Consider the following 23703-nt stretch of genomic DNA (forward strand, 5'->3'; position numbering starts at 1 on the left):
CCAACCTCACAGACACATTCCAGCCAAATTCAGGAATTACAGTAGCAGCAAAAGAATTGATTATAATTGTTTCAGAAATAGTAGCAGAGGCAAAAAAGGAAAAAAAAGACCCATTGGAAGCAAAAAAGGGGAAGGTATCCAGGCTGGCTCTTAAAAACAAGGAGAAAATAAAGGAGTTTTGCCATTCCAGACCCTGAAGTCAAGATTGTTTACTTCAGGTGGCCAAAAGGTACTTGGAGCAGGACAGGTTCCCTCATCCCAGGCCTCAGGATGGAGTTTGTGAGCTGAAATCCCTTGCACTCTAGCCTCTTCTGGCACCAATCCCATTTGTGGGCAGAGACAGGCTTGGATCTTCCCCCCAAGAAAAAGCCACACGAGAATCTACGGGTTGGCAGCAAAGTGAGCTGGTGACCAGATTAATTCATGCCTCCAAAGGTCACATAGGGCTTTAAAAAAAGAGCCAACTTTTGATCGAGAGACACTGGCAGGGCTTCTCTGGCGCGTGTCCACCGGGAAGCAAGCCCCCAACAGAGTCAGTGCCCCCCTCGCCACAGCAATGCGCATGAGGCAACACAAACAGCATCTCAGCACACTGATGAGCCAGTCCAAAGGAAAACTGTCCATGCCAAAAAAGTAATCTCATCCATTAGCTGGTAGCAGAACTCATCCGTGGGTGCAGCAATGCGCAAGGGTTCAAAAACAAGGTTATTAAAACTGCAAGGTCTACGGAAACATTAGTGTGAATATTAACCACACTAACATTTCATGGGGAACCTGTGGGGCTTTGGAAGCAAAAGCAGGAGCCCCTGAGCTTGTAGAGCAGCTCCAGAAGGCGACTGCCCCAACCAGGCCACTTAGCAGCAGCAGCACTTCCAAAGGAAGGCCAGGCCGGCACAGCACAGGAGCAGGAAGACCAAAGGGGCAGTGGCACTTAACAGCAGATCGCTGCCTAGAATGGCCTGCCCTGGCACCAGGCCTCTCAAGGGTTAGGGCAGCCTAGTCTCTATGGCCAAGAAAGGCCTCTGGTTCTCAGGGGAAGCCTGGGGGTGAACCAGAAGGGAGAAGGTCCTCCATTTCTGTATTTGTTTAAATACAAGTTTATCTGTAAATTAAATAAATTATTTGGCTAAATTTAAAGATTTCTACGCCGCCCCACATCTCAACATTGTGACTTTAAATATTGTGAATATCAATTGTGACTGTATCACAAGATGCCCCTAACAATGCTGAACATCTTGTGCCCTCTGACATTATGGCACTTTGGATTCTTCTTCCTCGCCAGAGTCAGTATTAATAAATATCATTTCCTAGGATGCACCCAGATGCTCACCTCAGTTGGTTTGTTTCGAGTCTCGTGAAGCAGCAGCTCTTCTGATAAAAGCAGCGTCCGGGCTGGGCTGCAAAGATCCAGAGGCTAATGGAGTAAGAGAAACACACACAGACACACAACTCAGAGACCCTGATGGAGAGAAAACTCTCTGGAGGACTCCATCCATTTCTTCCTTGGCAGCTGCAAACCCCTGATAACCAATGGAAAGTCCAGAGTCCAGGAAATCAAAAACAAAACAAGCGGGAGAGCCGGCAGGTCACACAATAACTAGAGAAAGAATTCCACTTTTGGGAGATGAGGTGATCATCGTTTTGCTATTCAACAAAATCTTCAGCACACATTGAGCAGTTGAAACCGTCCCGGCGTGTGGCTGAGTAGAAAACATTGGCAAGGTGGCACGAGAAGGGAAGCACAGAGCTTACATGCCCGACTGGGCGCCTCTGTCTGAGGCAGGAGGACTCCATCTGCCCAGAGATCCTAACGCAGCCTTCCTTCTCTGGGCTCCACCAAGGCCACCCTCCGTGCCTAGCTGGGGGAGGAAGCTGCCTGGGAGAGCCACACTGGGACTGGGCTGACCAGGAAGAGAGTCCAGCCTCTTCCCCAAGCTTTCTGAAAGAGGCAGAGCTTCTTCTCAGGAGCAGCGTCTGTTCACAGAGGTAATATATCAGATTTCCCCAGCTACCTTCTGCCACGGTGTTTCTGTTCAGGGCTTCACTCTCCTCTGGCCTCCCTGGCTGTTTCTACTCCCATGTGCAAACTCTGCTGCTCTGGCAGAAGCCCAATCAACTGGCATTAACCATGGTAATTACAGGGTACGTCCAGAATCTGCATGCCACTAAACACCAGCTGCTGGGAGCTGCACCAAGGCCAGGTCTAGTCACGGCTTTTTTTGCTCTATGCACAACAAAGTGATGGTTCTCACTGGAGAATGAAGGCAAGTTGAAAACCAGCAAGAATCCTGCATTCCGAGCCTTACTGGCAAGTTCCCTGGGGCACCCAGGAGGCCATTAGGGGAAAGAAAAGACTTTTGCTGGGTAGGCCAGGACTCCCTGCCTTGCTCTGCCCTAGAAGGCGTCTAGAAGGATGACGGTGAACTCTGACTGAGGGCAGCTGGGCCAGAGAGAAATGCACAGCTCAGAGAAAAGGGACTTCCCAGGTATGGAGCCTTCCGAGACTCACCTGCACGAAGATGGGGAAAACCAGCACTTTGGGCAAGAGGGTTACGTAGGTGCCGTAACTGGAGGGTGGGATGTGGGATCCCAGCAGAGGGCAGCTCTGGGTGCTGCTTCCATGGCTCTTGATGGTCTGCACCGTCTTCATCAGCCGGGATTTCTTGCCACGAGATTCTCCTTTGCACACATTGCCTGGACGTTAGGAACAAAAATGGAGGAGGGATTCTGTTCTCAAGGCCGCCAGCCGTGTTAGGACACCCGAAGGCAGCCAGAATTACAACTACAGCCACTTACCTCCGGGAGCTTCATTCTCCTGGCAGACTCGCCTCAGAAGCTGGAAGACACAAGCACCCCCCCCTCTGCTTTTAGGACACAGAGTGATTTTGCCTCTATGCTAACTGGTCAGGGAGAGGACGGAGTTGAATTTTTGCCCCCACCTCTAGTTCTCTGCCTGCTATCTCACTGGAGAACGTTCAGTCTGAACTTTCCAGAAACAGTTTTCCTCATTGCTGAACCTTTCCTTAGAGGGAGGGGGTTCTCATTTTGATATCCGCTGGGCAGTTCAAAGGATAAACATAGCTGAACATCTCTCTCTCTCTCTCTCTCTTTTCCATAGGTGCCAACACGTAGGAGAAATGTGTCTACCACGCATAGAACAACTGCCACTGGCTTATCAATCTCCCCTTTTCCCAATGGCCGTACCTGGCCTCCCGGATTAAGCGGGGTAAGGAGGATGTAGTTCTTGTCTGTACCACTGGAGGAAGGAGGTCGGGAAGGCGGAGGCATGGTGTGCTGCTGGGGAGCCTTGCCAAGCTCAGTGTATCGTTCCCAGCTGTTGAGCGCAAACTCGTGGTTCCCATCGTACAGCACGTGGCAGCTCTGTCGATGCTCGGGGGCCCGCGATCGCCCGGTGCTGCTCTTCTCCCGCCGGGTGGGCGGAGACTGCAAATCGTAGGTGGATTTGCCAGAGGGGTGGCGGGGGACCCCTTGCAGGCTGGGTTTGACCTGCGGCACAATGCGCCAAACGATGAGGAGGATCTCCTGGGGACAGTTCCTGGAAGCAAAGGCCAGGGGGACACTGATTGGTTGAGCTACAATCCCCCTCCTCCCTGCAGCGACTCCCTGAAAAGGCCGTCCGCAGGGGAAGGTGCATGGACCGCGACAGAAAGCAAACCAGAGGCTGACCTTGATCCCACGGCTTGACTTGGGCCCTTCATTTCCCCCCCCCCACCCCGACACCCCTTTCCACACACAATTCATAGTCACCGAATCTCATGGGCCAATTCTACGCATTTCCAGTCTTCCACAGGCTGCTGATTGAGCCGAAGCACCGTGTCCAGTTGCTGCAAGCCAGCCTTCTCTGCTGGGCCGCCTGGAAAGAAAAGAGAGGGAGCTAAGCTAAACCGAGGTCACCCCTGAGAACTGGGTGATTTCACCTTCACAACATTTGGGGGGAGGGGGGGCTGAAAACCTGGTCTCGGGACAGAGCCCCTGGTTTCGGGCCTGGATGGCCATGTTGCAAGGACGCATGCCGGGAACTGAGGGTACCTGAAGCAGAAGGAAGCCAGGCAGCCCCCTCTGCAGGTGAAGCCCACCCATCCTTACCAGAATCAACGGCTTGGACCCGAACAGGGGCGTCGCAGCAGATGGTGAAACCGAACCCATTCTTCCCACGCGGGATTGTGATCTGAAACAAAATTAAGAGTTTTACACGCTTTTAAAAACTGGTTAAAAATGAATCATAACCGTGAAGATTTTTAAAACTGTAACAATTTCAGTATCTGAAAAGCTTAACATTTTTATTAATGATCTTTCTTTCCTGTTTGACCAGCAAAAGGGAAAGAACTGCCCTTCCGGTTTCGGAGAAAGGCGGCCTGGAGGAGGAGCCCCGCAGGGCTTCCAGGAAGCTCTTTCCCGAGGAAGAAGCAGGCACGGCGCCTCCCACCTTCGGAGCTGCAGCTTTTATGGACCAACTACTAAAGGGAGGATAGAAGCGTGACGGATTCAACGGGCTCATTACCAACTCATGCACGTATGAAGAGAATATTAGCCTGTGTAAACACAGCCAGGGAACTGTGAAAAACTGGAAGTTTGTAGCTGGAGATATGTTGCAATCCTACGCACTTACTTACTAAACACTTACCTGTGTTTAGTCCCGCTAAACGCAACAGACTTTATTTAGGGCTGTGCTGTAAGCTGTACGTCTTTTTCTTTCTGGATGGTTTAAATCCCCCCTCCCACCTTGCTGTCTGCAAGAAGTCTGTAGCCCACCCCTGGGATCAAGCTCCTTCTTCAGCCCCCCCAAAAGCCGGTGGCTCAAATGCCCCTCACACCCAGACCACGGAAACAGAAAAGAGTCAGACAGTCGCCCTCTGGCTCAACAATGGCATCATCAGGAAGACCAAGCAGGTCAGTCCCCGCCTAAGGCTGCCCCTTTCCACACAGAGGGCACCTCCCCCCCCACCCCGAGCACCTCTTCTGTCTACCTAGCAATACCAGTAGAGGGACATCCCAGAAGCCTTGTCATTGAGACCAGCTCTTGAGAAGGTAGCAAGGCTAGAGGACGAGCTGGCATTCCCAGAAAAGTGACAGCAGATAGATGAAGAGAGAGCTGCCTGCTTCCCCTGGGGACAAAGGGAGGAGGCCAGGCAGGGGAGGGTTACAGGGGCATATTCGCACCCCCACCACCGCACAGCCGACCGAGCCGCCAAAGGCTGCCTAGCTCATCGCTCTGTCTCAGCACTCGCTTGGCTCTGGTCCTTGGGGAAACCAGAAGTGGCCAAGAAGCCCCAGGCGAGCTGCTCTTTGGAGAGTCAGCTTCTGCCACCTCACAGGTATGTGGAAACTCTACTGCCTAAAAGGCAACAGGCCCAAGGGGAATCAGGTTTCCGTCCAGGTTGCCTCCCCCTCATCCAGCTCCCCCAGAAACGCTCCCCAGAAGACGGAAGCCTTAGCAGAGCCCAGGGAAGGGGGCCTGGTGCCCAGTTGCAACCGACCTGCCGGTAGCGCCGCTCCGAGCACCCTCTGCACAGTCCGTGGAAACGGCTCATGTCCAAAGCCTCGGGGCTTGTGACCAGCCCATCAAGGCACAGAGATTTCCTACTCTGCCTGGCCAGTGAGAGGAGGACCCAGCCTCTGTGGCCCCACACGGCTGCCCTGGGAACTCGGGAGCTCACAGAAGAATGGCAGGAAGCCACCCCTCACCTCCCAGGCGGCTGCAGCCATGTGCGGCTTTGTGATAAGCCCGGAGGTTTCCTGAGAACTCGGAGGGAGAAGGAAGGCGAGAGAGTTCAGAGTCAGGTTCCTGCCAGCAGCCCTTGTTCTGTCCCTGCCACCCACCAGACCTTTCCCAGCACCAGGGAAGGAGGGGGGGGGGCACACTTTCACATCCACAAGGAAGGGAAAGGACTGTAAATAATGAAGGCGCACAATTTCACATCAACTCCTCTCTGCCTGTTGGATGCGTTGTTCAGTAAAAACGCCCAGGGCTCCCTAACACACCTCATCCCATCAGGGAGACTGAGGCACGGGCACCTTCCTTTCCTTGGGGAAACGGTCTCTCCCTCCCTGTACTTTTCGTGGCCACTTAAATCTTCGTCTGCAAACGAAAGCGGGCTGGCTGATTTTGGGGGCGAGAACTTCCAGAGCTCCCAGAGCTGCTGGGTCCTTCTCCCGTCCAAGGTAGGTCAGGGCACCTCAACCAAGAGAAGCTGGTGAGGTCTTTCCCCCTGAAGCAGCACCAGCACCACCAAGGAGACTCTTTTGGTCACAGTTCTTGAGGCTGAGGGCTCCCTCCAAATCCCTCGGAAACACTGAATATATCCATGTTTCCAGTTGGGCAGTTCTAGAGCTTGTCCCAGAAAATGGGCCTCCTTCATGTTTCATTCCTCCCTCCCTCCCTCCCTCCCTCCCTCCCTCCCTCCCTCCCTCCCTCCCTCCCTCCCTCCCTCCCTCCCTTAGCCCTCCTGGTGAATGGAGTGGGCAATTTGGCCAAAGAAACTGGAGCCCAGGAGCTAGAAGGGGGCTTCCACACACCTTGATCTGCTCCATGTCCTCCTGCAGCTGCTGCTCCCCCAACAAGGCAGCCGGCTTGGCTAACGTCATCTCTGGTGAAAAAAAGAAAGAGAAGGGCACAAAGAAGGGAGGACAGCAGGGGGGCTTGTTGTGTCCTGCCCTCCCAATGGGGAGGGGTACATGGGGGCCTCCTCTTCATCCTGATGCTACCCATGAATCAGGCGCCTGTTAATAGCTGACCAATCCAAAACCATCCAATGCAACAGAAATCAGAAGAATAAAGGGAAAATACTAAGAAGGATTAAGCAACAAGACCAAAATGCTGTACTATTAAAATCAGTAGATCTATGCCTTATGCAAATCAGTTAATCCCCATATAGTTTACAGTTACAGAAATGTTTAACTGGTGTGTGCCCCCCCCGTCCCACCCCCTCGAAGTCTTCTGATTTCTGTCTTGAAACAGAGAAAAGGCCCAAGGCAGCATTGCAGGTTGTTTGTGCCACCAATAAACACTCTCTCCCTTCTGCCTTTTTTCTTTAACCTCATGAAAAACTGGGAAGTATAGGAAAGCATGTTCTTAAGGCCTTTTTTGGATGGGGGAGGCAGGGAGGGGGGGGCATCCTAAAAGGTCCAAGCCCACTCCTCACCTACAGGGAATCCTCTGCTGAATCCTGCCTGGCCTACCTGGCCAGAAGGGATCAGCTGAGGGCAGGACGGGCCAAAGACGGGCAAGTCTCAGAAAGTCTTTCTGGAGAAAGAGAAGTCCTCTCTCCTGGACGGACCCACCTTGGCCTCGCTTGAGGGGACGTGTGCCCACTTTCAGGTGCTTTCTTCTGCCCAGATCTTCTCCCAGTAAATAATACCAACCACAAATTTTCTGCAAGAAAGAAGGAAAGAGAGGGGGGGTGGGAATACCAGCTGAAGGATCTACACTCCCTCCTGTTTGGTGTTAATGTGCTACTAAAAAAAGAAAGGCTAGAGGGCTTTGGCCACTAAAATCCTACAACTCTGCTAGGCTTGGCTTTCAAAACAGGCAGCAGAGGGCAGTGCTTGCCTGCCAGCCTCCTTTCCTCCAAAGTATACTGTAATCGCACTGAAAGTAAATGGAAAAGATAATTAAAGGGCCTCCAAAAAGAAAAATCCCATTTGCTTCTCTGAAGATCTCTATTTAGATTTTTTTTTAAAAAAAAAATCTCTCTATTAAGATTGGTCTTTGCCTTGAGAATGTTAGAGGGGAACACAACGTCCTTTAACTTAGAATATCAAAGTTGTCAATTGCTCTTAAGTGACTGGCTTCATTTCTACCAACAGGGCTGTCACCTTCTGGACGCTGCACGGGACCATCGTTTGAATCCAGCCCTTGCAGGAAGGTAGAGAGGCCGCACCCCATGTTCTCACCCACCATACAGGGATCATCGTATTGCTCTCCCCGACACGAGAGTGCTAAGCCCTCTGAAAAGTCAGTCTCTACTGAGCGTTTCTGGCAGACGGAACTGTGTCGTCTGAAGAAGATCAGGAGTAATGTCACCATTCTCGGTTCAGCCACTACTAAACCCTCAGCCATCCCAAGCATTCTGGCTGGGTGCCCACCCCTCTCAGCCCCAGGCACCGTCCCTACCTTGTCGTGGCCCAGCAGGGTCTTCACACCAAAGCTCATGCAGCCAAGGAGTGTGCTCTGCCTGGACAGGAAACAGGGGAAGAGTAAGAGACAGCACAGAAAGGAGCCTGGGGTGCGGGTGGGGGGACGCTATTGTTATTGCCAACAGGAGGACCTCTCTCCATCATCCTGCTGCTGCCCTGCTCTGCTTGGCCCTCTCCTCCTTGCCTTGCTGATGTTCATCCTGCGGTGGCGCAGTGGTCAGAGTGCAGTACTGCAGGCTACTTCTGCTGACTGCCAGCTGCCGGCAATTTGGCAGTTTGAATCTCACCAAGCTCAAAGTTGACTCAGCCTTCCGTCCTTCCGAGGTGGGTCAAATGAGGACCCAAATGGTTGGGGAGGGCAAGAGGCTGATGTTGTAAACCACTTAGAAAGTCTGAAAAGCACTGGGAAGCGGTATATATGTCTAAGTGCTATTGCTAATGCTATCCTGGGCCCTGGAGGACAAGGGCCACCCAGCCCTGGCCAAGCGGCATGCCTGAAACCAGACTGCGAGGCTTGTGCGCAAGGCTGACTGCATCATCCCCCTCGATTGCTCTGCCCTCTTTACCTCGAATCCTGTGGTCGGTTCCAGACTGTGATGAGGAGGCGCTTTTGCTCATCTTCCTCCTGCAAACAGCTGGAATGCAGCAGAGAGAAAGTGACCCTCAGCCCTCAGGAATCCCCCGGCCCAGGCTCTCTCTTGCAATTGACCAAAATCCCGAGAGTCTCTGCCTTAGACAGCCTTACCCAGGTGTATGTACCCCCGGAGAAGGTGTCTTTAAATGAAGGCCAGATCCAGGAGTTGCTATTCAAATGGAGCTCAAAAAGGGGATCGCGCATCTGCTCAGCCACAATGCTGCCATCCCCCCACACTAGCCACAGCATTATGGCAATTGAAGAATGCTACCGTATCAGAATCCTATTGCTGCAGCCCCAGCAAAGACCTTCCCCTCCCTCGATTCCGCCCCCACGGAGAGAAGGAGGGAAAGGGCACACAGTTCTGTTCCAAAGTGAACAATTGAGGGGGAAAGCCCTGAGCTGCTACAAGCACCTGCCTGGGAGATGCACCCTCGACTTCCACGCGGAGGGCCCAAAGCTATGGGGCTTGGGAAGAAGCAAGTCTTGATAATCCCCATACTCACAAAATAAATTGCTCGTGGAAAACAGGGTTTGTACTGCCCAGAATGGTCCTGGACTTCTGCCTGCATTTCCATGATGTGTCTGGCACAATGGACACCTTTGTTAGGAGAGGAAGAAAAAAAATGCCATCAGTCTTCTTTTGGACAGCACACACACACACACACACTCTTAACACCAACCGAGCTGCAGCAAGCAGGGTAATCCTGTGGATTCCAGCACGAAAGGAATATACCCCTCTCCCCCAACGCAATACCCCTGGGACCTTCCCAAGTTCTGCACTATATTTGGGTGGGCACAGGGGACCCAGGAGCAATCCAGCCTCCAGAGGGGCTGAAAGTCTCATTGACAACGGAAGAACATTACAGGTAGTCCTCGCTTAGTGACCCCTGTTCAGTGATGCTTCAACGTTGTGATGGCCCTGGAAGCATAGCCCTTGGGACCAGGCCTTGCGCTCCCCCATGCTCCACCCACGACCACTTGATCGTTACCTGGCGGCATGGCGGTTCCCAGGCCGCCATTTGCGACCTTCCCACAAGCAAAGTCAATGGAGAACACTGGTACCACTGGAGTCCTCCTCCCCTAAGGGGCCTCCCCAGCACAGTCCTCGTTGTAGGGGACCACGGCCGTACCTTGACAAAGGAGCCACACATTCGGTCCTGTTTTCCCATGAGACGTTTGGCTTCCACGACTGAGTGGGAGGAGAAAGAAAAGAAGAAGAAATGGCATTTCAACAGGAATGAATGGAAAGGATTCTGTTTATGGACAGCAAGAGGAACCCTCTGCTCAAAGGTTACACACACCTCCTCCATATTGCTACTTCATGGCTGCCTCGCCCACTCAACTCCTACATCCTAACGCAACTCTCGCTGCCCGATAGATGAAAACAAGCGGCAAGAGCTTGGGCAAAAAGCGGGTGTTTAACGCACAATGATTAGGTTCACGTCTGCCATTCCGGATGACAGAATCCTGCCTTGGCTGCCCTTAGAGCCACCAGTGGGGAAGAAGAAAACGGATAAGGAGCATGCCTGTTTATGAGGCAAGGTGGATTTGTTCATGGCTTTCCCTGCAAACATTGCATTTTCAAGGAAAGCCGGAAGTCCTGTCCTTCTTCCAGGGCATCCAATGTTTCTTCCGAGGAATCCTCTGAGTTGGGACATGCTGCCATGCAGCGATGGTGTCTGAAGCACCACAGAGCCTTGGAAGGTGCCACCCCCTCCTCAGCTCCTGGCTAATAAAGGGCAGTTCAAGGGCTTGCCTGGTCTTCAACCAAATCAGAAGCACAACGGTGGCCAGACGACCCCTTCCCCACAAATCCCCAACAGGCTGTGGGTAGTCAATGTCATATCTAAGCGCTTCAGGTTTCCTCTTCTCTTGGGCAGAAGGTTTATTCCTTCTGTACCAAACACACCCCGTTGACTTACCATAAAGTTTCAGCCTTCTGCCTTGCAGGTGGATGGAGAGTTTCAGTTGCCCTGGAGCAGACAAGAAAGGCGATTGCAAAGTTGCTTTATGACTCTCTCCATATTTCCCTCTTCTATCTGTGAAACAGAGGTGGGCTTCTTTCTCTCCCCCACGACCCTCTCCTCACCCTTGTTTACTTTAAAGGTCTCGTGTTGCTCAGGCCAACTTGTGGCCCCAAGCAGCTTACAATTACACAGCAAACAGTCGTTCAGCCACCGTTCCAAGTTGCGACAGAACCAAGGGTACGCAAGATTGGTCCTTCAAATGGTGCAGGCTCCCCACTGGATCTCCACCGGCTTGCTGAGAGAACCACATTTTCAGGGTTTCCCAAAAGGCTGACGAGGACAGGGCTAACGATCGTGACTGCCTATGGCTCTGTTGCACGCGGGGAGGATGCAGAGGACCCAGAGGCCTGTGCCTCCAGGGGTGGGGGGAGCGGAGGACACAATAGTGAGGGGGATAGACAGAGGTGGTTTCTTGTGCTCTTGCAAGGCTGCACAATGAAACAGGTGCTAAATCATCACCACTGCCTCGCCAATCTCACCCTGTGGAGGACTCACCAAAGGTTGCCAGACAGCAAGGAAACTGCAAACGGTTAGCTGACTTGGCACAGAGAGAGCCTTGGTGGGCATGCCTGGGCTCCATGGTTCCCTCAGCTCCTTAACTGGCAGGGAGACCAGAGACCATTTTTCCAACTGCCCAACGGAGGCAGCTTCCAGTCACAATTTTTCTCCCAGGCGGCTGGCCTCGCCTTCTAACCGCCACTATTTGAATAGGACTCAAGGCCCTGGAAGCCCATTGGTGGATTTGAAAGTCGATCTGCACCCGACAGCAACCACAGCGACGCTCTTGGCTCCGCACCCGACACGCCTCGTTGCCTCCAACTGCCCTCCCTCAATCCCTCCACTCCCCGGGCTCTCCTGGCAGTGCTCTCCCCAGGCTGGGAAATGCCCTGCTACAAGTCTTTCTCTGCCCGGATGCCACCTAGGAACATTTGCCTCCAGGCATCCATGCGCTGCACACAGAAGTAAGCTTACGCGTAGCACATGATCTGACCTTAAAGCTCGTTTGCTCAACTGCTAAAGCTGAAACTAATCGTTCAAAACATGCAGAAGCTCAGCCTGACTCAGAAAAATTGACAGAAGACTGTTTTCCCATGCATGCTAGCAGGGCCTCCCTTAACCAACAAGCACTGTCCTCACGTTGCAGGCTACTCATTATGCATTTTATCCATTGCTTCTGGGGGTTTTCTCATCAAACAGTGAAGGCCAACAGGCGCTCTCCCCTTAAAGGCAATGCCTCGCATGAAGGACTTAGGCAGTAGTTATTTAATACCTGTAACGCTGGGAAGGGAAGCTCTAATGAACTGGGCAAGGTTTTTTTTTTTGCAGATAAGCTGGCTTACTTTCTAGGGGAGAGGCCCCAAGCAACCGCTTAAGAAAGAACCCATGGATTTTTTTCCTTTCCTTTTCAAATCCCCATGTTCCTGCACAGGCACGCTCCCATCTTCCCCTCCCCACTCTCTTCTTTAGCCCTGGCCCTTTTCCCGGAGGGCTCCTGGCCCTGACTTTACCTACCTCGCATTTGAGGCTCAGCATCCATAGTCTAACCAGGGGTCTTTCTTTCCCCTCTGTGCCGGTGTCAATGTGAGGACAACATGAGGGTGTTGGGTTTTTTTTTTTCTTTTTCCTTAGCATTGTAGTTTTGTGGACTTTAGCAATCTGTTTTCATAGTTCTGGATGTTATTGTTTTGTGGACTGTACAATCTGTTAGACAGTGGATGAGATGTACCATGGATGGATGGATGGATGGATGAGTGGGGGAAGGAAGAAAGGAAAGGAGGGAGGGAGGAAGGAAAACTCTGGAAAGGGCAATGCTGTTTTGCTCTGTAGTCTCTGGAGACTTACGGTGGCTACCTTACCTCCCTGTCTTTGACCGAGAGAGAACGCTTGATGTAACATCCCGCCGGCCCCTTCCTTGCCCTCCTTCTCTGCACTTACCCCTCTCTTTAACACAAGCTTGGCTTATCTTCCTGCGTCGCTTTAAGAGGAAGGCAGGCAGCTTTTTTGGAGAAGCCTGTACTTGGGATAGGTTTCCATCCTGAAACTGCTCAGGTATGCAGCCTTTGACACCCGCCTCGAGTTCCATTCCTGCAACCAAAAGGAAATCCTGAGGAATCTGCTGGCTGTAAGTAGATGGATGCCTCTCAAGCCCCGATTCTATTTCAGGCTGTGTTCCAAGGGTCCAAGGAAGAAAGTCACTCCAGCTCCTTTGGCACTTGCAGCGTCTCTAATGAAGAGGCAAAAATGTTGAAGCAGGTTTGAAGTTTGGTTCAGACTGAAAAATTCAGGCTGGCCTAATACTGTACTCCAAAGATGAGGGTGCAGCAATTCCTCGTCCAGGGCAAAAGAGTAACCGCAGCAACCGATTCGGAGGATTGACTGCAATTTTAAAAACACATTTTTGTATTATTTTGATTTGCTTTTTGCCGCTCAGAGTCATAGGCTGAGACAGCTGGCTATATAAATCAAAATGTCAGATAAGTCAAGAGAGAGGGAAGCCCTTTCCAACCATACCCCACGAAAAGCACAACTAAAGTGAGGCCGCTCCACTAGAAAGAGTTCAAAGAGATTGCAGAGCCAAACCTTCCTCTGGCTGTACTGAAGTTAATCAGTTGCCACAAGGCTTATCTTGCAAAAATGTCATTTAACAAGTAACTTATCCTCTGCAAAGGTTTGGAGGCAAGATATTGTTTTCCCAGCCCTTTTTCCACTGGAGCAGAATCTGCCCCTCTTCCCATTTCTTAGAGCCCCTGCTGTATCGCTGCCTTTGCATGCCAGATTCTGCCAGGTGCAACCACCTACTTCCCAGGGCCCCCTTCCAACTTCCAAAACCTCATTTGAAAGTTGGCAGTACCTTCCACAGCCACCAATTTGCCTTGAAAATGCTACTTGTTACCTTGCTCCTTCCACTTTCTCCTACCTGGGAAAAATGGTAAAACAGTGGTGGTGGATCCAATGCCCAGTGCCACCATCTCAAAACAGGTAATCAGTCCCTCCCTCTCTCTGTCTCTCTGTCTCTCCCTCCCTCCCTCAAAGCTCTTTAACTTGACCCACCTGCCAGCAGTACTGGAGATGTAAGAACAGAAGGTTAAATAGTTTTACAGAAGAAAAAGAAATACCCTCCCTATTCAGAAGTCAGAGAGAAAGCCACATCAAGGGTCTGAAAAGCCTCACTGATGTAGAATATCAGATGCCAAAAGTACACAGCTTTCAGTAAGTGTGAATAAACCAAGCTTCTTAAGAGTCAAGAGACAGACCATGGAAGCCCCAAACTCCCATCCTGTCCCATCCCTGCCCTGCAGTCTTCTGCACTCCCCTATGCTCAGAAGTCCTGGTTTTCCCAGCAGACAGCCCAGCACTATCCATCTAATGCAAGAGAGGGAATCCATAGCTCCAGACAATTATTTCTTTAAATTGTCAAAGACCGCAAAGAGAAAAACGCAACAGTTGTTAAAACACAATCCTGATAAATGGGACACCTTTGCCCAAATCCTGCCCTGGATCTTATGTATCTCCTAAATGAGCACCCTGGAATTCTTTCCATCTCCCAGTGTCGCATGGTGGTTCACACCACAGAATAACACCCAGAAAGAGAATTACATATTCCCAAGCTATTCCTTCTTTCTCTGAGGATGGGCCCAAGAGAAGCAAGCCAACAAGCACGGACTGCAAAGGGGCTCTCCTAACAACTTTGTGCCCAAAACCTTGGGAGAAATTGTGCGTATTTTATTTAAAATGTTGGGGAAAGCTAAACCTGGCTACTTCAGACATAATTAACTATTTTACTATATAAAAACCACAATTGTATCTTTACAACTTATCTTGGCCCCATTTAAAAAAACAACCACAAGTTGGCGTATTGTTGTTTTCGGTGCTGACTGGTCATTCTCCCCAGAATGTTAACTTCAAAACAAGGTAAACATTTTATGAAGGAAGAGCCGAGCACCCACCTTGAGGAAGGTCTGGAGGAAGCTGCTTGTGGAGGCCTGGTAGAGCTGCTATGAATGAAAGCTGGGCAGGGGGAGAACACAAGGAGGATTAACCACAAGGGGGAGGAGCCACACTCTCCTTTTCTTCAAAGTAGAGGGGTTGCCAAGTCAACTGCACAAGCAACACAAACTTTGCTCCAAAGAGCCATTGTAGCAACAACCGAAATCCATTCTGCTGTAGTTAATTACTTCTCCTGGGCAGACAATTCTGGAGTGTCAGTCTCTCACCCTCTCAGCTTCTTCTGTACAGGAAACCTCTTCGGACAAATCTCCCTGGCGGGGGCCATAAGCACTGAGACAGAGGCAATATAATCACTGTTTCCCCCAGGGGACCTGTAAAAAGCCAGAAACACTGGGGATCTTGCCTGCACATAGCCAGAGGCAGGACTCATTGAAAAAAAGCATGGTCTAAATTTTTCTAGGTCCCTGAACCACAATAATGAACCAAGAAAGAAAATTATGAAAGAGGAACCAACCTGAGTTTTATTTACCCCACTCGAATAGTATGACTGTTGTGCTCTTTTAATGATGTATTGTTTTCGTGTTTGTACCTTGTTTGTCCTCCCTCCCCCTGAATTGTGAGCCGCCCTGAGTCCCCTCAGGGAAAAGGGCGGCATACAAATAAAGTATCTATATCTATTTGCAATCGGTATATCCGAAGGTTCTTTCACTCAGCAAGGTTGTTGAGAAGAAGCTCAGACAAGAGTCAGGATGCTGCCTTTTACGCACGAGGCCAATGCATTTGGGGGGAGGGAGCCCAGAGGCAGAATCGCCATGCTTCATTTTCTCCCAAGAAGTCCTATTTATTAGGGGTGGTCATATTTATAAAGGACACTAAATTATTTAGATCATGAATCTGAAGCATAGGGAGCCCTGAATATTTGTTTCCAAGACCTAATCATTCCGAAGTAAACTAATTATTTCCTCTTCCAAGTCCCTTGCAAAAGTACCTCGCTGCTCACAGAAGGGGAAAGAAATGAATGATAGCAACAACTGACTGGCTTCCGAAAGGCCCACTCGAGCTGAAGGCCTCCGGGTTCTGCTCAGTTTCACAGCTGAGGGGCTCCGTCTTTCTTCCAGGACTTTTGTGTGACTCGGAAGCCGGCTGGGAAGACCGACAAAGCGCCTTCCGCCGACTCACTCTGTGCCCTCCAGGAGGACTGTTGCCCAGGAAGAGGAGTGTGGAGAGGGAATCGCCCGCCTTTTCACATCCCCGTCTGCTCCTTCAGCGGCCCTCTAGCAAACGGAGCGCCCTTGCCGTCCTTTGACTTGCCTTCCCTTTTAAAACATAACCCCTGAGTTGTCTTCAAGAGCCCCTTAACACGAGCGCTGCATAGGCCGCTCAAGTTCTTTTTCTGGCCGCCCAGCATCCCACCTATTGGTTATCACCAAAGGCGGTTTTTTGGAGACAAGGCTCAGAGAGGCACAAAGTCGGGAAGCAGGAATTTTAATGGTTGTAAGTTCAAGAGTGTGCCCCCCCTTCTTTTAAAATAGAAGTAACCATCCTTGGGAGTTGGCTGCTGATAACCCACCCAGCCGCCCCCTCCTCCCTGCCCCTTCTGGATTCAAGTGAAGCCAGGGGCAGAATTAGGGCTGTTCTCAGAGAGGGTGGGGGAGGGAGGAGGGGGCCCCGGGGACTGTAGCGGAGCAAAGGTCCTGGCTGCTTCCTGCGAGTCTTCTTTGGGCCAAACCTCCCTGCTGATGTCTGAAGCATCCCTCTCAGCCGGAGTGGCTTCCTTCCAGTTTGGCAGATGCTCGCAATACCGTCTGTACCTGGAGTTGGCTTTCGGTAGGCAGTAAGGAAAGGAATCGCAGCCTGAGTAAAATCAAGCCAAAATAGGGCAATGTAAGGAGAGAGGAGTTTTACCAAAGGGGCCCCATGACTACTGTGCCACCTGAGAAAACACCTTTATTCAGAGAGGGGGGAGGAACACACCTAGATTCTTTGCCCTACTGGCTGTGCATGACTTCCTTTTGTCTGCAATAAAGACGCCAATCTAGGCAAGTTACCTCTGAGAGTCTATTGTCCAGCAAGCCTTTCCCTGAATAAGAAGCCGCTGCAGGCCAGAACTTACTGCCAACCTCTGGTGGGAAGTCAGACGGCTCAAGGCGGAGAAGGGCAGCTTGAGATAAGGACGGCTGCCTGCGCATCTCACGGCCCCCGAGACGAATCGACCCAGCGTCAGAAAAGCCTTGCTGCCTTTTAAACCCTTGGGTCAATGGCTCCCTCTCTCCTGCACCTGGCCACCATTTGGGGCATTCATTTTGTCCCTTTAGGAGTTATCAGGCCATTTTTACTGTGGTTACTTAGTACATGAAACAGCCTCCATGCCGGCTCCTGGGCTACCTCTTCCCCAAGTCAAATGGAAAACACCAAGTGAAGGCCTTCCCAGATAGTCTTCATACACCAAACAGAGAAACTTTGTAAGTTATTTGGCTCCACTGCTGTTCCACGGGAAACGGAGGAGAGCATGACGGAGCTAAAGGAACAGGCCTTTCCTCCTCCTGCGGCCTCCAAGGTTTCCCCTTCTCCTCCCGAATCGAAGGGAACATGACCTCCTGCAACCATTCCGCCGTTCCTTAGCCCTCTTGCCTACTGGGTGCTGGCCCAAGGGGCGGGGGGGATGGGCAAGGAGGGCAGTATCGGGACTTCTGCTGGGGTTAGGGGGCGAGCAAGGGGGAGCTGACAGAAAGGTAAATGCTGAACCTTCCCTCACCTCGGCTCCTTAAGCTTCAACTATATCATAGCAGAGCCCTAGAATAAAAGTCCACTGCACTCACCCTCTATGCCCAGCCTTGCCAAATTGCTCTTATATTCCATAAATTTCAGACAAGACTTTCCTTTAGCAAACATTCTTGGAGATGCCTGCAGCTTGCAATTCCCTGCAGCCTGGAGAAAAAAAGAACCCACAAAACCAGACAGGCTATTTCCCCAAAATTGCTCCTAATTTTTTCTTTTTTTTTGGGGGGGGGGGGGGTGGGTGTACCAAAAACAACCCAAAAGAGTAAAAGAATCAAGAGATTCAGATCAACAGTTAAACCACCCGAGTTTCCTGCCTCTTTTCGTGTGGAGAGCAGGAGAGATAGAAAGATCTGCCCATCCTTTGCCTTCCTTCTCTCTCTCAGATAAGGATGCCACACCTGGGGATGCCGGGGGGGGGGGGGGAGATTAGTGCCTCTGCACTGGAGGGCCAGCGGCACTTACAGATTCTGGGGACATCTGGCTACACTCAAGGAGGCCCCCTGCTTCCTTGTCTTGATGGTTCCCAGCATCCCCCAGCTGCTCTATCATCAGGCGTCTCAGGACCAATGAGCCTGCGGCCAGTCAGAAGAAGCGAGTCAGTCCTGGCTGGAAAGTAGCAGTTAGACTTATATACCACTTCATAGGGCTTTCAGCCCTCTCTAAGCGGTTTACAGAGTCAGCATATCGCCCCCAACAACACTCCGGGTCCTCATTTCACCCACCTCGGAAGGATGGAAGGCTGAGTCAACCCTGAGCCGGTGAGATTTGAACAGCCGAACTGCAGAACTGCAGTTAGCTGAAGTAGCCTGCAGTGCTGCATTTAACCACTGAGCCACCTCGGCTCTAGTCTTCTAGCTACATTCAGAGAGTCCTAACGCTAGAATGGAAACAGGCAAACCTCCTGAGATGATCTTGGGCTGGCGGCCTAGGCTTCTTCCTGGGTCTTTGTCTTTTATGGGGATCTAAAGAAAAGAGGGGGTGGAAAGGGAAGGAGGGGGGAGGCTGCAGCAAAGGCCAGCAGGGAAAATCCCAGGAGAAGGAGCCAGAAGAGTTTGCCTCCTGTCTCTTTAATTCTACCTCTCCAGTATTTCACCAATTGACTCGGAGTGATTTGCAGCCCCCCCAAAAAGCAAGTACAGGATTGCCACCTCACTGCTTGGGTCTTGCTCACCTTTGCTTCAGACAGGTTAAAACGGGGCGCCTTCTGCACAATAAAGGGGGCTGCCAGTTTCTCCTTGGTCTCCAGCAGCGCCCTTGCTCTTTTGCTCTCCTGAGTCAACCCTTCCACATTTTGTAGCAACAGATGCAGAGCAGGCAAGGGGTGTTTCCTTGTCCCGAGGAGGCTGTCATCCATGCTCCTTTGTTGGCCTACAGAACTACAGCAGAGTACAATCTCAGCTCCCCTCCTTCCCAAATGTCCCCAGGAAAACTGGGTTAACAGGAGCACAGAGGTGAGGCCGTTTTTTTCTCATTGGACTAAAAATGCACCTTTTTCTTAGAGATTGGAAAGGGCACGGTCCCCCTTCTGTCCCCTTAGGCCACTTCCTCAATTCCCTTAGAATTCTTCTATTGTATTGTATAAGAGGATTGGCACTTGGGTGCCCTGATTAAAATGTTTAATTTAAATCTTCAAAAGGGAAACCTTTTTTTTATACTCAGTTTTTTATACTATTCATATATGCTTTTTTCATATTCAGATAACTCTTATTCCATATTCAGATGACTCTTATTTTTAATACTATTTTTATTCAAGTAATACACTTTTTCCTTTAAACTGGTCATCAACATAATGGAAAGACTGTACCATGATTTCATGTGATAACAATTTAATTGGTCATTTAAAAATGAGATGTAATAATAATGTTTAATATAACAGTAACTAAGAAAGTGGCTGGTCCAAAGTCACCCAGATGGTTTTCATGCCTAAAGAGGGAGTAGAACTCACCATCTCCTGGTTTCACGCCAGTACCTGAATCACACCACCAAACCTTTTGCATTGGTATTAAATATTTTTTTTAAAAAAAATAAAGGTTGCTTTTTAGAACTGACCTTGATTTATTGTTAGACTTTTGATTCCGCCTTAGATGACGAAAGTAAGGCTGACCCCCTGTAGGAATTTTATTTGACTTTTTTCTTTTCTGCAAAGAGAGATCATTCAAATAAGAAAGCAAAAAATAATAATATCCCACACACACTTGAATCCCATCCAGAGCTCTGCATGTGCCTCCCCCAATGCCCAAATGTGAGTGAGAAGCGCCTGGTAACAAGGAATCAACTGAGAGGGATGCCACAGAAGAGGCACCCTTTTTCAGCTCTGCCATGCGACTCAGTGTTTTCAAATCTCCTTTGTCAAGAGGCTTCTGGAAGGAGGACCTCTTCCCTATATCTCGGGAAGCCCCAATCTCTGCCTTTACCAGCAATCCCAAAAAGCTTCCAAGCTTCAGTTCAGACCAGGAAAGTCCTCACTGCTAGATTTCTCTCCTTCAAGCAAGGGGTAAAATAATGAGTGAGGACCAATCAATGAAGCAACCCAAAAGCACACACACGCATACACACACACACCCAGGTGCAACTCACAGTCCCTTGATGATCCTGGAGAGAGCAGAGACTTTCCAAAGCTAGGTCCTTCACACATATTTTTGGAGGGGTCGCCTTTCTAAAAAGGAAAAAAAAGGCCCACTTAATTTCTTATGCAGTGATTCAACACCAGTTTAAAAGAGAAGTATTGCAATACTGAACAAAAAGCAACCCCTCTTCCTCCTTAGAGAGAAGTAGGGGGCAAAGAGCAGCAGAAGAGTCCCTAGGCTGCCTTAATTAAAGCTCCCAGGGGAAGGTTGGGCTCTTCACTAGCAAGCACCTCCCTTTCCCTAGGGCTCCCCAAATACAAAATTACATTGCAAAATGTTTTGCAAGGTGAGAACAACAGAATGAATCAGATATGCGGAGGCCAAGACGAGCAAGCAGAGGGAGATCCTTCAGAGCCGAGACTTTGTTCTCATCCATCCCCAAATGCAAGGCGACCAAATTACATTTATGGCATCACTTACTCTCTCCCGCTAGGATTCTCAGACTGCAGGAATCTGGGTCGCATGTCTGGAACCCACCGGAAAACCGTGCTTCCACAGGGTGCCTGGGAACCCAGTCTTTGCACTACAAATTCGGAGAGGTCTGTCACCTGCATCTAATGCGAAAAGCAATGACTCTTTACTACTTGGCAAAAGAAGAGCTGAAGACCACCAGGAACAAATGCTGGATTGTTCACGGGTTAACAGTTCCAAGTTCAGGTGTAGCTCCAGAAGGCATCCAGGATAGTCTGCCTCAGTTGCTCTCTGGGCTAACTGGCTAGTTGAGTGCCTCAAGAGACTGCTTATCAACAGTGAAAATGAGGTTTTACTACTCGTCTACTTTGTTTCATTAATGATTTAAAAGATTTCTGAGACCATAAGCTCTTCATTACACACAGCTATAAACTCACGAGGAAAATGTTTATTTACTACAAGTAGTCCTTGCTCAATTACAATAACTGGGACTGGCAACTCCACCTCTAAGCAATGTAGTGGTACAGTACATCATCACATGGCTGTGCCAACCTAAAATGACAGTTGTGCCAGTTCCAGCTGTTGTTATTAAGTGAATCCCGCACAGTTGCAGAAGTCCCACTCAGCAATGCAAAAGGGCAAAATGTGCATCAAAACACAGTATTGCAGGCAAACTCTGCACACAGCCTGGAGTTTACTATCAACCCTCACCTCAATGAGGGGCCACAATTGAGAGTTTCCTCTAATTTCATTGTAGGACATAGAGCATTTAGCCACATTACTGAACACAGAATGCAAGAAATGTGAAGCAGTTGGGTGTTGAATATGGTCTGGGTGGAGCCTCCTTCAAGGCCCAAGAAAGCACTTCTACATATTCCTCCCCCTGCTTCCCCCTCCCCAAAAAACCCCAATCCATTGAATTCACTCACCTTCTCAGGTTGCCTCGAGGAGGTTAAACTTATTGGTGGGAAGTGGAGAGACTGAGATTCCATTCTGGAGTTCAGGCCTGGAAAATGATTCTTTTCTGAACTGAAATGCACACAGAGGGAGACACACAATGGAGGCCATGCAGAAGGCACAAAGGCTGCACAAGGATTCTGCCTTCCTTCTGCATAGTTGCAGACATGTGCAGAAACAGCCTGTCCTGTTCCATTGACTAGATGGGTACTGTGAAAAAAAAACTCTTGTGTAGGCGGAAAGGGGGGGTATTCTTACAGAACGCTGCTCTATGCCTATCATCCCACAAATACTTATAGAGGAAATCCACATTTGCTGACCTTAATACTGAAATGGGGGGTATCCAATCATTATTCAGAATAGATTTTGAAAAGCAATTTCTAGCTTCTTTGCTACTGGAAATTGTCTTGGAGTTGAATTCAAAACTTCCCAGACATTTAAACTGTTCTCTCCGAGGATAATGGAGGGGAAGGTCAACAATCTTCAGGGTTGGCAGTTTGCCTGAAACAAGGAGAAAGCAAAGAAGCTAACAACGTGCTTGCTTAAATTAAAACTTTTTGGAATGGTTTTTAGTCTGCACTAGCTACGAAACCTACTTCGTTACTATGACCATTTAAGAGAATAACAATAATCCCATAGCTCAACAAATTCCAAGCAGGTTGGCCACAGGATGAAGCATGTGTTGTAACACACTTTTGTACAAACTTTTGCTTTCTGTTAGGGTTATGTTCCCCAAAACCTCAAGTCAAACAAATTTGCCTAAAGTGAAATGCCAGACCTGTGGAAAAAATGCCAGGCACATCACCCACAGGTACATTTTTGCTTACTTCAGTGCCCCTTCTGTATAGCTCTTTCTTATTCCACGGCCAGGAATGGAAACAACTGCCTACCAGTCAGCTTTAGTGGCCTGGCATCTAATTTCTACAGAGCACTTCTTACCTTCAGAAGCTGGGGAATCTTTTCCAGGTATGACTACGTTCTTCAGCAAAAGGTGAGGATGCCCACTTTCGATTCTCCGCATAGACTCCCAGCAGGGTGGATGCTGACAAGCGATCATATTGCAAATGGTTTCATCCCATTGAGCACCGATATTGACTATACCCATTGCTGTCAGCAACTTTCTGCAAGGTGGTGCAAGGAAGAACAAAACAAAGTGAAACAACTGTTCCAAATAGTGGATTGTGAGATCAGTGCTCAGAAATTCCCCCTTCCTTCTGAAAACCACCACAGTTGCTCTTTCCTTCTGCATACAATCCAGTGTTGATGGCGACTCCTCACAAAGTTCATTTTGGGCTTTGGGGATGCTCAAGGGGTATCTCTTTCTGCAAGGCAGCAAAAAGGGGGGATTATGATCGGGCCTCTTGGTGGGTGCCTTTTTAACCTATGGCATGAATTGCAGCACCGGAATACGAAGGGAGGAGGAAGCTTCACAGACCCCGACCTAAATCATTGCACATGTTGCTTAAGAGCATGGCTGTGGATGTGAAACCCCTTCTTCCACTTTAGCTTCTTGGAAGGAGCATCCTGAATAAATGACAATGATCACAATCATTATTGTTATGCCCATGGTCCCAGTGGAGGACCAGTCGTGGTGAAAGCTTCAGACTACAAACCGGGAGGACAGGCTTATTCCTTCGCCTCGGGGACAAAGTCAACCTGGGGATCTTGGACCAGTCACTCTTTCTCGGCCTCAGGAAGGCGCCAATGGAAACCAAGTCCGAGAAACTTGGCCAAGAAGCCCGCAGGGACGTGCCCGGGCCGCCTGCGAGGTCGGGGCGCGACTGAAGAACATAAGGAGCCCAAGGAGGCCTGGGGGAAAACGACTGGTCCGCTCCGAGGCTTCTCCTGGGCCAGGCCACGTCTGGACACCCTCCGAAACAGTCGCCTCTCCCGGCGTGAGGACTCGGCTAACTCCCGGCCCGCCCTCCGCCCAAAGGCCCGGCTCGGGCTGGACAGGGGCCCCTTTCCGCCACGCCCGTCCGCCGCGAGCGGAGAAGCGGCGCTCCGCCATCCCACCTGCCTGAGGTAAACTGGGCGCCGTCGCCATGGCAACGAGAAGCGGCCCTCGTTTCCCAGGGTGCACTGCGGCCGGAAGTCGGGCACCGGATATGGGCCGGGGGGGGAGAGCGACTTCCGGAGCGCTTAGATGGCCCCGCAA

At 50.3% G+C, this 23703-nt stretch overlaps 2 protein-coding genes across 6 annotated transcripts in view; both read right to left on the reverse strand.

The window, feature by feature from the left end:
- Positions 1–15363, reverse strand: part of RGS3 (regulator of G protein signaling 3) — a 31492-nt gene extending 16129 nt beyond the window's left edge. Inside the window, exons 1-16 of one of the 5 annotated variants that reach the window (XM_032232523.1) lie at positions 15036–15363; positions 14769–14829; positions 12757–13197; positions 10717–10767; positions 9925–9983; positions 9298–9392; positions 8724–8792; positions 8135–8195; positions 7303–7393; positions 6538–6608; positions 4108–4189; positions 3769–3874; positions 3205–3556; positions 2797–2836; positions 2510–2694; positions 1331–1414 (exon numbers count right to left, since the gene is read on the reverse strand). In XM_032232523.1, the coding sequence (XP_032088414.1) occupies positions 1331–1414; positions 2510–2694; positions 2797–2836; positions 3205–3556; positions 3769–3874; positions 4108–4189; positions 6538–6608; positions 7303–7393; positions 8135–8195; positions 8724–8792; positions 9298–9392; positions 9925–9983; positions 10717–10767; positions 12757–12904 (1494 nt within the window). In that variant the 5' untranslated portion in view covers positions 12905–13197; positions 14769–14829; positions 15036–15363. The other 4 variants (XM_032232524.1, XM_032232525.1, XM_032232526.1 and 1 more) reach the window with 4 other exon arrangements.
- A 234-nt stretch (positions 15364–15597) lies between these two features.
- C16H9orf43 (chromosome 16 C9orf43 homolog) lies at positions 15598–23636 on the reverse strand. Its single transcript, XM_032232529.1, has 12 exons — positions 23562–23636; positions 22485–22666; positions 21866–22046; positions 21518–21617; positions 20598–20731; positions 20128–20206; positions 19600–19688; positions 18722–18926; positions 18449–18512; positions 18013–18122; positions 17589–17697; positions 15598–16623 (listed from the first exon to the last, which is right to left on the reverse strand). The coding sequence occupies exons 2-12, from the start codon at positions 22648–22650 to the stop codon at positions 16373–16375; spliced, it is 1488 nt and encodes a 495-aa protein (XP_032088420.1). The 5' UTR covers positions 22651–22666; positions 23562–23636; the 3' UTR covers positions 15598–16372.
- Between the last annotated feature and the right edge of the window lie 67 nt (positions 23637–23703).

Source organism: Thamnophis elegans, chromosome 16 (genome assembly GCF_009769535.1).
Source record: "Thamnophis elegans isolate rThaEle1 chromosome 16, rThaEle1.pri, whole genome shotgun sequence".
NCBI classification, from domain to species: Eukaryota; Metazoa; Chordata; class Lepidosauria; order Squamata; family Colubridae; genus Thamnophis; species Thamnophis elegans.

What these genes read in the sequence shown, in the direction of transcription:
- C16H9orf43 (XM_032232529.1), bottom strand. Translation starts at nt 22,650, where the DNA reads ATGGGTATAGTCAATATCGGTGCTCAATGGGATGAAACCATTTGCAAT. An exon ending in CCCCCCATTTCAGTATTAAG is followed by an intron (nt 21,618 to 21,865) that starts GTCAGCAAATGT and finishes TGTGCATTTCAG; the next exon opens with TTCAGAAAAGAATCATTTTC. An exon ending in AAGTCTAACAATAAATCAAG is followed by an intron (nt 18,927 to 19,599) that starts GTCAGTTCTAAA and finishes ACTCTGCTGTAG; the next exon opens with TTCTGTAGGCCAACAAAGGA.